Here is a 12,134-nt window from a genome sequence, read left to right on the forward strand (position 1 = left end):
TTCATTACATTTATTGATGACCTCACACATTTTGGTCATGTGTATTTGATTTCTCACAAATCTGAAGTATTATATTGCTTTATTCGTTACTTGAACGAAGTTGAGAATCAATTGGAATGTAAGGTTAAAACCTTGCGCACTGACCATTGAGGTGAATATTTGTCCGATCAGTTCAAGATAATATGTAATGAGAAAGGGATTAATAGACAACTAACTATCCCTGGAACTTCATAGCAAAATAGGGTTGCTGAAAGAAGAAATATGACTCTTCTTGAAATGATTAGGTCTTTGATGGTGCAGGCTAATTTGTCAATCTTTTATTGGGGAGATGTATTATTAGTTGCGACCTATATACTTAACAAAGTACCTTCAAAATCAGTTCCATCTACCCCTATATGAACGTTGGACAGGTAGAAAACTAGATTTGAGTAATATGAGATTTTAGGGGTCAGCTACCTATGTTCATGATAAGACTCACGAACATGAAAAATTAGGACCCAGAGATAAGAAGTGTATCTTTATAAGGTATTAGAGGTAAGAAGTGTATCTTTATAAGTTATTCTGAGACTTTTAAGGGTTATGTTTTTATTGGTGAGCGACAAGATAGAACCATTTCTGAAATAAAGTCAAGAGATGTTACTTTTCTTGAAATTGAGTTCCCAACATGAGGTGAAGTTGATAAGATAATTTCTCTATATGAGATAGAGGAAGAGGATAATATTCCTTTATCAACAAATCAGGAGATGCCTGAATCTAGTCAACCTAGTGGGAGTAATTTTCCACTGAATGAGTCAGTTTCTCAACAGTCTAACCTACGAAAAAGTAATCGTCAGATTATTCCTTGGAGAAGGTTTGATATTGAGAATGAGACATTGATGATTCTCCCAGTTGATGATGAGGAACCTCGAACAGTTAAGGAAGCTTTGAGAATCTCAGTAAGAGAAAAATGGAAAGTTGCAATGGATGAGGAAATGGAGTCAATGAGAAAGAATCAAGTTTGGGATTTAGTCGATCTTCCTCCGGGCTGAAGGGCTATTGGGAATAAGTGAATTCTCAAAATAAAGAGGAAAGAAGATGGATCAATTAATCTATACAAAGCTCGATTAGTTGCAAAAGGATATACCCAAATGGAGAGTATTGACTTTGAAGAGACATTCTCTCTAGTTGTGAAGTTTGTGTCAATACGTGTCATCCTAGCTATAGTAGCACAATTTGACATGGAATTACATCAGATGGATGTAAAACTAGCTTTTCTTAATGGTAATCTTGACGAAGAAATCTATATGGTACAACTAGAAGGTTATGTTGCTGAAGGTCAAGAGAATAGAGTATGTAGACTTAGGAAGTCTATATATGGGCTAAAGCAAGCGTTAAGACAATAGAACATGAGATTTAATAAAGTCATTTTGTCTTATGGTTTCGAAATGATCAATGAGGATCATTGTGTTTACTTTAGAAAGGAAAAAAAAAGTTTGTCATTTTATCATTATATGTTGATGATATGCTAATAGCTGAAAGTGACATAAAGTGTGTGATAGAAGTCAAATCTTGGCTTTCATCGTAATTTGACATAATAGATATGGGAGAAGCAGAGTACATCTTAGGAGTGAATATCATTAGAGATCGATCAAAAATGCTTTTGGGTTTGTCTCAAAAAGCTTATATCACTAAGATGCTACAACACTTCAATATGTCAGATTGCAATATTGAACCGATGCTTATAGTAAGAGGTATTGTTTTGAGCAAAAGTATGCATCCCAAGACTCCTGAGGAAATAGCCGAAATGAAGAAAAAATTATATTCCAATGTTATTGGTAATTTAATGTACACTATGTTGTGTACTTTTCTTGATATAAACTATGTTGTTGGCTTAGCTAGTCATTTCCAGTCAAACCCAGGATCGAGACATTAGAAAGTGGTGAAGAGGATATTCAGATATCTTAAAAGAACAACGGATTATTGCCGCTGTTTCCAAGGATCAGATATGAGCCTAAGTGGCTACACAGATGCAGATTGGGCAGGGGACCTTGATGATAGAAAATCTACATCTGGCTATGTCTTCTTGCTAAATGGAGGCGCCATCTCATGGAACAGCAAGAAGCAGGCTTGTGTAGCCTTGTTGACAATGGAAGCTGAGTATGTGGCTTGTGCAGCGGTTGTGCTAGAGGCTGTCTGGCTAAGAAGGTTCCTGAAGCATCTAAAGATTACTGAGAACAGTGGGTGTCCTGTTACAGTGACTGTGACAGTCAAGCTACAATACCTTTTTCCAAGGATCCCAAATATCACAGCAAAGACAAACATATAAAAATTAAGTATAATTTTGTAAGGAGTATTGTTGACAATAAAAAGGTAATTCTTGAGTACATCCCTACATGAAATATGTTTGATGATTCTTTTACTAAGTCATTGACTAAAGAGTCATTTCATGGACATGTGAAGTCTTTGGAACTTCTTAGAATGTAACTTATTGTAAAGACATTTTGATAAATAAAAAATGTCAAGATCTATTCAGTGTATATGTCTTTGTTACATTCGAATAAAAGGTCTCGATAAGCATGTTGGCAGATTGAGATTGATCCACTCACATGGACAATCATTTCTATTTGTAAGTACAAATAGTGGTAAGACCTTGGCTTATGGGATATCTTATGTAACTATGAATAGAGACATACCCGTAAGTTAAGATCGCTTTGATAATTATGTCAAGATGAGATCATTTAAGTAATGATCAGAGTAAATGCACCCACCATATACTGAATCTGCTTAAAGACGGATTGAAATTTTTATGTTGAATTCAGGATTAGACATTAGGTATGTCTAGATCGAAATCTATACGATGTTAAATTTTGGGAAAAACTTGCGCTCTTTTTAGTAAAGAGAATAACATCGTAGCATGTGATTTATACCACATGTGTTATGGCGACAAGATGGGTAGTAGGAGAATGGATCCCTGCTTCTCTACTATGTGAGACCTTTGAGATTATAAGTTAATCTCAATCTTACCCTAAGTGACTATTTAGCTGTCTGCTTGAAGTTCTGATAAGTGTATGCTATTTTGGAATGTTTTCTATTGACTATGGATGATTCAGTCTATGGAGCATAACTAGGAAAGCGACTGATTAGAATGAATAAATTCTAGCTAAAAAGGAAGATTAAGATTGATTTACATCTGTGACATTTATTTATCGGTACCAGTTATATTTTTAGTTTAGTACATAAAATGTAATTGTAAATAATTTGTTTAATTGGAGATGTTGAACATGTTCTTGACATATAGTCAATATGAGGGATTATGGATGTTCATAATGATGTAAATAATTTAATCTAGGGTAAAGGCAAGTCATTGATGTCTCTGATTCATTCTAAATAGCAGCTATGTAAGGTTTAACAATCTTCTTAGCAATAAATGCTCAGTATGCTTGTTGTCGCACGAACCATTTTCCCTAATGTATGGAATGAATGTTCTTATATGGTCTTTGTGACTAATTAATGCTCCGGTCTTCGTAGCTTGATCATCATAAAGTCTTTGTGACTTATTTGGTCTTTGTGACTAATTAATTTTGCTCTGGTCTTCGCGACCTAATCGTCAAATAGTCTATATGACTTAATCGGTCTTTGTGACCAATTAATATTTGGCTTTGACATTATGACATGATTACTTCATAGTGTATGTGACTGACATGGTCTATGTGACCATATAACCTTATGGATTGACTTGGACGAGTGAGAGATGTTGGGCGTTGCAGGAGACGAAGGGGCACCGTTTCCCCTTCATTTCTCTCATTGCTGCAAACGTCTCTCTTTGCTGCAAACGCCAAGGAGATGAAGGGGCATCCTTTCCCCCTTCGTCTTCCTCAATCTTCCTATAAATGATGCGTCCAAACCATGAGAAGAAATCGACAAGAGCATAAAGGGTGAGGCGACGATGATCAATGTTGGTCGAACAAAAGAAAATGTCCGAAAGGCTGGGAATTTGGCTCGTGAACTTTGAAGCACTTTTCGGTTACCCGTGACATGCTTCTAACAACAGCGACATCCGACGGTTCTTCTTCGATTTCATCAAGAGATCATTGTGAGTGATTACAATTTTTTTCTATGTTTGATCCATGCTGACAAATAGGCAACATCCACAGCCCAAACAGAGGAGTAGGGCAACATGCAAGCAACTACCTCCTCGTCGACTGATGTGAGTGAAGCAATAGGGCAATTTGCTACCCAAGCCAGTGGATGACAGTGATGGGCCCGAGCAACTCATGCGTGTGAATCGATGAAGATTACATCATGGGATATAAGGGACTTCTACAAGCCCCTTAAACAAATAGAAGAGGATTACTATTTTGGCTTTGCTAGAGAAAGTTAAATGAATAATCAATTCTTGGGCCCCTCACCCAATGACGATTTTTAAGTACGTGGGTTATGAATAACTTTTTAGTTTCTAACCAAGGCCATTTTTTGTTATTGTGGGATATGCAGCTTGCAGATTGGGAGGTTCTTTTGATGACAGATTAATTTATACATTGTTGGGTGCGGTTCTTTATCATTGGGTGCCACTTTCTAGTCTCCTTTGTTTATGGATACCATTCTATCGTCTTCCAGCTGCCATTATGGACTTCTATTGCTAAGCTTGGGGAAGATATTCTAGACCCATGGTTGATCACGGGCAATTTTAATTCCTTGCTATCGGTACATGAGAAAGAAGGTGGGCAACCGGTGACCAATTATGAATTACATGACTTGGAGGTTCTAGTGCACCAATGTAGGCTGGTGGATCTTCAATCAATAGGATGTCTCCTTGGACAAATGGTATTGTTTCTTGTAAACTGGAATGTGTTTTGGTTAACTCATGTTAGTTGCTCGCAGATTATAATAGTTATGCAAAATTCACACCATCGGATTGTGTCTCCGATCATGTATGTGTTATTGTTTCATTACTTAACCGACATCAATGACCTCAGTGCCCTTTCAAATTTTATAACATGTGGACATTGCAAAAGAATTATCAAAGTTTAGTTGTTGTGTCTCGGGAGGAAGATGTGTAATTGTGTATGGGACTGCACAATTTTCTCTCAAGACGAAACTCTCCCGGTTGAAAGTATCATTGAGGCAATTGGACAAGCTATGTTTCTCCCACATATCACAGTAGGCACATCAGGCTAAAACAAACTTAGAGGAGGCACAAGAATCTCTATTGACAACTAAGACAATATGCTACCATGTTTGCGGAGGCGGAAACACTTTTCTACTAGCAGATGACAAAGAGTGTTTATCTCAAACAGAGTGACTGGTGCACAAATTTTTTTCATGATTTGATGAAGTGGAACAAAAGAAACACCATTGTGGCCAACAAGAAGCAATCTGGGGAGCAAACAAGTGCAGATAAAGTGGCAGTGGAGTTTGTGACACATTTTTGAGAGCTGCTAAGGTAAAAAATCCATACTTGGCCACGGATAGCACCCAACTACCAGGGCAACGTCTAACAACAGCCCCATAGCATAATTTGGTCATGCTGATCACTAAAGAAGAGATACGGCAGGTGGTTTTTGATATAGGCAATGACAAAGCCTCAAGTCAGGATGGTTACAATGCCAAGTTCTACAAATATGTTTGGCACATTGTTGGAGTTAGCGGTACAAATAAATTGAATCTAGCTGAATAATATGAAAATATTGATATTTGAGTTTGAACTCAAAAAATATATATGCTATTCGAAGCTCAATTCAAAACTCAAAATTACAAATAATTTTAGCTCGAGCTTGATTGGAACTAAAATTTGAGCTCAAATTTGATCTGAATTGTTTAAACACTGATTCAAGCAAATTTAAACTATAATTTGAAATGATTTAAATTTGAATTTAATTTAAACTTTAATTTGAATAAATTTAAGTTAAAATTGTGCAAAAATAATTAGAACTCAATTTAAATTCGGCTTGCGAGCGACTCGTGGACAATGGAACAAAATATTATAGATTTGAATTCAGTTGAAAAAAATTATCAAACATGTTCGAGTTTGAGTCGAATTCGATAATTTTGAATACAAATCGAATATTTTTCGAACTGGCTTGATTCATTTGCATCCTTAGTCGGAGTGGATGTGCAGGTTGCAGTGTAGGAATTCTTTGCTACTAGATGCCTCCAGAAACAATGGAACCATATGTTCACTGCATTGGTTCCTGAAGCGGAACATGCCCCCTGAAGTCATTCACTGGTTACTGACTCATCTCATGTTGTATGGTATTCTACAAAGTTGTAAAAATTCTAGCCCACAGCTTGCAACCCGTTTTGGACAGGTTGTTGGACCCAGCTCAGGTCACTTTCATTTGTGATCGGTTCATAGCCAAGAACATAAAACTTGCCAAAGAACTATTGAGCAAATAAGCGCGTAAAAGGATCTCTCCATCCTGCATCATCAAGGTTGATCTCCCCAAATCTTTTGATATGGTTGATTGAGACTTCTTACAAATGACTTTTGTTGGTTATGATTTTCCCCAATAATTTTCTCATGAATTTCAGAATATAACTCGATAGCATTGTATTCAATTAGTCTCGATGAAGGGGTGTATGGTTTCTTTAGCGGGAAGCGTGGCTTACAACAAGATGATCCACTTTCTCCCCTACTCTTTGGATTATGTCTTGAGGTATTTCTTGCACTTGCTAAAAATTGTCTTTTAGTAACCGGGTTTTCATTTCCACCCTATGTGTGAAGCAACTCAAATAACTCATCTTGGTATGCCGATGATCTTCTTTTGTTTGCAAGAGCAGATGAGTCCACCATTGGGTGGTGATTATGAGTTGTTTACAAGATTTTGGTAACAAATCGGGGCTGCGGGCCAAAACTCCTCAAATCAAATGTATATTTTACAGGGGTGGATAATAGGCAAGAGCTGAACTCTTGAAGTTCACAGATTTTCAAGAAGGTTCCTTTCCATTTAGCTATCTAGGCATCCCTTTGGTAACAAGAAAACTTCCTATCACAAACTACAAGTTATTTATTTATGCGGTGGCCAAGAAACTAATCTCATGGTCAAAGCATATTTTATCATATGCAGGCAAGCTGAAGTTGGTCAGGTCGGATTTCTAAAGAGTTGAATATTTTTGGCTATTGATTCTTTCTCTACCATGTCCATGTGGAGTCATTGACAAGTCCCCTCGGGACGGTGTGATGGTTAAAGTATGGGGTGTTACCACATGAGGTCTTGGGATCGAAACTCGACGTGACCGAGCATAACCTCCCCCATGTCTTGACCATTTGCACTAATGACTAGTAGTCACCCGCGTGTTGGCCTAGAGACGAGTTGACGGGGGCACTGGGGGCGAGCGAATCACCTTTTGTCACATGTGAAGTCATTGACAAGTTGTATGGTATTTGTCCGATCCTTTCTTTGGTCTACAAAATCAGTTCGGATCCTCTGTCCCCATTTCTTTCTGTCCCCGTGTCCCACTGTCGATCGGACGGGTCATATTACATCTCAAGGATGCCTTGCACATCACGAGGATACTGTACACATCTTAAAAATGTCATGATGTATTGAGATGTAATCTGGTCCGTCCGATCGATAGTGGGACACAGGGACAGAGAAAAATGGGGACAAAGGATCTGAACTACTACAAAATATCTCCTAATCTTTTGGGTATCTATATGTCCATGATGCAGTTAATACGAAATTTCTCAAATGGTTCATCGTGAAGAAGGGGCTGCCAAAGCCTATGATTTCATCCGATCTCAAGGTGCCCGGCAACAATGGGTCAAGGTGGCCTAGAAACCTTACCTACTGTCCAAACATCGCTTCATCTTCTGGCTATTGACACATGGTAGGCTGCAGACTACGGATCAGATACCATAGCAGTGTAAGATGCGTCAGCTGTGCAGACATGAGGACGAGTCCAACCCGTATGTTCTTTTCGGTGCCTCGTGAGTAAACTGATTTGGGAGAAGATGGCGGCCTGGCTTGGGATTCGGCATGAGATCAGCACGGCAATGTGACCATTTCGGGTGCTCCCAAGAATGTATCGTGGCAAGGGCTGTCTAACTAAGGCACGATACTTGTAATCACTTCTACAATTTATCTATAAGTTAGGAACCGATGTCGTTTTCAGGGTGAGTAGCTCAATGGAGAATAATTGCAGCGCCAGCTCAGCCACCAAATCACAGCCAATCCGAACATCTCTTTAACCATACAATTCGCAGAAACGGATAAGCCCGGCAAAAACAGCGAGCAACCATGGTCGCCGCCTCCACCGCCGTCCTCCTCTCTCCACCGCCCTCCGTCGCCCTCAAACCCATCCTCCCCACCCTAAACCACACCTCCTTCCCTTCTAAGCCCACTCCTTCCTCTCGCCCCCCAACCACCACAAAGCTCTTCGCCTCCTCCTCCTCCTCCTCCTCCTCGTCGCGGACTGTCTCCCCCAAATCCCCCACCACCTCATCCGGCGGCGAGGCCAGGGAGAAGGAAAAAGTATTCTTCGACGGAGGTGCCCACTACGGGGACCTCGTCGCCAACCTCCTCCTAGGGTTCACCCTCCTCTGGCTCCCCCTCACCCTGGCCGCCGTCTCCCGCGCCTTCTTCCTCCGCTACCGCTTCACCGACCGCCGAGTCACCGTCATCTCCGGTTTCACCGGACAGGACCGCAGCGACTTCCCCTACTCGTCCATCCAGGACGTCCAGATCGTGCCCAGATTCATCGGCGAGTGGGGGGATCTGGTGATCACCCTCAAGGACGGCACCAAGGTGGATCTCCGGAGCGTGCCCAAGTTCCGGGAGATCTCCAAGTACTGCCTCTCCATGGCCGATGGCTCAACGACGTCGGAGGCGAAGGGCGGTGCGCCGCCGAGAGGATTTTGAGCAAAAGGGCACAGCCCTCGGCGTCGATTAGGGTTTCGCTCCTCTCGAAGGTACGTACCATCCAATCCGATCCGATCCGATCCCATTGCAAGTTTTGCATTCCTGTGGATTTGAAACCTGAAATTGTTCCTAACATTGTGATACGAATCTGTCTATAACAAAAAACGTGGATTCGAATGGAACCTCCAAAAAACCTTTCTTGTTTGTTTATCGTTATCTTCAAATTTTGCATCCTCTCACTGAGGAACATGCAATTTGATCCAGTCGAGATCAGTGGTGACTTCTTGGTGTGTCCACAACCGAATTCTTTTGGTAGGTTGAATGTGAATCAGATAAGCTCCTCTCAGGTCACCTTCTGTCGAGCGGCAGTTGTCGTGCCGGGCAATGCAAGTTCTGCGGTGCACTTGGTGAGCAAATGTCTGTTCTCGTGAAGGTGTTCGATGACGGCAAAATGGCAAGGGAAACAAAAAGGATTGAAAAAGGGGTTAGAAAGGAGGCCAATACGGACTTTGGCGAGACCCCTTCCACACTCAAGGAGAGTTTACGGGAGAAAATAATAAAAAAGTGAAAATAGTAATAGTAGGTAATGCCCAATGTACCTCTCGATTATGTCACGATTACCTTATATAGGGAGTGAAGAGTGATCATAATTCTCAATGGACATATGTATCTATTTTCTTTACATTGAAGGATGCACCCTTTATTTTCGTGGAACTGAGCTAGTCGTCTTAGGATTAGTTAGACGTAAATTGGATGCATGGTGCCAACTAAAAAAAAAGGAATGCCCTTCTATAATAGCACCATCATAACTATCATGTTGCATTCAAGCTCGGGAGTGATATGATTGGTCAGACTCGAGATCGGTTGTGTGTCAGATTGATTTGAGTTCAACTCAACCGTGGGTCGAGTTCACTTAGCTTGAACTCTGAAGAGTAAGTTTGGTTTGACTTGAGGTTGTTGTGAGTTAGGCGGACATGATTCGAGCTCCGACTTGAGTCGATCGACGAGCTTCATGTTGATCAAATCTTGGATCTGTCACATGGCTCTTGGCATTCCCGCCACATCACATTTGATCCTTCATCTTGATCTCCACTGTATGAATCAACTAGATATGTAAAGAAAGATGTAAAATACTTCGTTGGGTGTCTGACTTCTCTCATGGAAAGGGTCATTATATTACGACAAATATCCCCTGTAATTTATCCTCTTCTAGAGAATGTGGGGTTGCTTTGAAGGGATCACTAAGGTGACGGTTTCAAGTTCACCTTTGCTCCAACTAGATACGCAAAGAAACAGCTCTTTTCCAGCCAATATAGTTCGAATTGCAGCTCATTTTGTAAGCTCCATCATAGTTTGTTTGGCCATTGTTAAACTTGTTTGTGGTATGGAACGTTAATGTTGGAATCATTTTATATAAATTATTTAGGATCAACCAAGTAATATGTGAAAAGTATATGTAAAATTTTTGCCAATGAGAATTTCCATTTACTAAGGGTTTTGTTCTACTTGAGATGTATCTATTTCTTAGAAAATATTTTAGCATTTAGTGGCATACGAGGAATCTAAGGAGAGTTTTAGTACAATGGTAAAATTATTATTATATGATCTTGTGATCATAAGTTTCAGTCGCAAAAATAACTCTTGTATTGTAGAATAAGACTATGTATAATAGATTCAATTTGATCCGAGCCTTCTCCGACACTTACATTGATGAGAGGTTAATGCATTAGACTATCCTTTTGTGGGATATGAGGAATCTAAGATGCTTAGTTGGTGTTTTTAGGGGTTTTATGATCCCTATCGTGGTTAGGGGTGTATGTGAGTCGAGACAACTTTGATTGTGTTTATAATTGTTTTTTTGTCCTTGCTCGCTCGGGCTAACACATATGGTTTATGCAGGAGTATTGCCATAAGCAAGGGTGTTGTCATAAATAAGTCTAGGGTCGATTTTTAGTTGATGTAGAATGCCTAGTTGCATCACTCCTTTATGCATTCACTACTGTTGTTGAATGAATCGCCTTGATTTATCCTCTTTAAGGAAGAGTGGGGTTATCTTCGTAGGACTGTCAAGGTTACGGTTTCAACTTTTACCATATATAATTGTTTTTTATTTTTGTTTTTATTGAGTTTGTTTAGAATTGTTTATTAAAAATCTTATAGCGTGAGTTAAACTTTAGTCGGTAATATTGTTGTTTTTATAAGAGACCTGCTTTTCCGAGTCCAGATCCTCTGTGCCCGCCTCCCGTGCTCCCTCTGCGCCCGTCGCTACGCGACAAAAAATCCACGCGCTAAGCACGTGCGTTTCTCCGCTCCAGTAATAAAACCCAGCTCCAACGCATACATATCGCTTCCTGCTGATCGGTCTTGTTGACCGATCAGCATTCCAGCAGGAAGATACTAATGTTTGCTTTATTAACTTTTTTTACTTTTTTTTTCTTTTTTTTTAAAAAAAAAATAAAATAATAAATAAAAACGTTTCTAATACATATAATAATTATACAAGTTCAATATACTTCGATCCATATTAATCCTAATAAAAAATAGTAAATACTAATGTTATATTTTTGTAATATTAGGAATGTTATATTTTTGTAATATTAGGATAATTAGCAGGCATTAACGATCAGTCTGCTGATCGGTCTGTGGACCGATCAGCCTTCTGTGGATCGGTCCACAGACCGATCCCCCTATCCTTCCGTTGCCTCCGTTGTCTGCTGTGGATCAGTCCACAGACCGATCAGTAACATCTCGGTGGTTACTGATCGGTTACTGATCGGTCTGTAGACCGATTGGTAATTCTCGGTGGTTACTGATCGGTTACTGATCGGTCTGGTGACCGATCAGATAATCACCTGGCTTTGAGTTCACAATATGTTTCTGAACTAAACTTTCAATATGATGGGTGACGTGATGAGGAACTAAAGTGTGAGCCTGTTGAACATATGCCATAATGTTTTGTGGATAGTTTTAACAAAACATAATAGTTCAAGTTAACAGTTTTCTTATGCTCAATATAAGATTCATGGGCATCATTCCACAAAATTTAGGAAACATGGGCCTGTGGTAGAATTGATCGAAGATAGGGGTCAATTCGAATCACTGAAAGTGTTACACCATTTTCAAAATAAATCTTATGTCAAACACAGTAATATTTTTGCCATTAAAATCTTGGAAACTGAACAAAGCTGAAGGAGAAAAGCAAGAGCATAGCGTACAACAAATTATGCACCTTTAGTAAGTAGTTTACACAGCACATAATAGATGATACAAAGTCGCGAAGTTCCTCATAGCAAG

At 39.6% G+C, this 12,134-nt stretch overlaps 1 protein-coding gene across 3 annotated transcripts; it reads left to right on the forward strand.

Moving 5' to 3' along the window:
• The first annotated feature begins 8,079 nt into the window (after positions 1-8,079).
• LOC122042270 lies at positions 8,080-9,310 on the forward strand. 3 transcript variants are annotated; one of them, XM_042602287.1, is made up of 2 exons: positions 8,080-8,890; positions 9,105-9,310. In XM_042602287.1, exon 1 carries the CDS (start codon positions 8,220-8,222, stop codon positions 8,838-8,840), a length of 621 nt encoding a protein of 206 aa, XP_042458221.1. In that variant the 5' UTR covers positions 8,080-8,219; the 3' UTR covers positions 8,841-8,890; positions 9,105-9,310. The 3 variants fall into 3 exon arrangements, with proteins under 3 accessions (XP_042458221.1, XP_042458222.1, XP_042458223.1); XM_042602288.1 differs by having other exon boundaries at positions 9,157-9,310; XM_042602289.1 differs by having other exon boundaries at positions 9,188-9,310.
• Positions 9,311-12,134: the final 2,824 nt, after the last annotated feature.

This window comes from Zingiber officinale, chromosome 2A (assembly GCF_018446385.1).
Source record: "Zingiber officinale cultivar Zhangliang chromosome 2A, Zo_v1.1, whole genome shotgun sequence".
In the NCBI taxonomy this organism is placed as follows: domain Eukaryota; kingdom Viridiplantae; phylum Streptophyta; class Magnoliopsida; order Zingiberales; family Zingiberaceae; genus Zingiber; species Zingiber officinale.

What these genes read in the sequence shown, in the direction of transcription:
- LOC122042270 (XM_042602287.1), top strand. Translation starts at nt 8,220, where the DNA reads ATGGTCGCCGCCTCCACCGCCGTCCTCCTCTCTCCACCGCCCTCCGTC.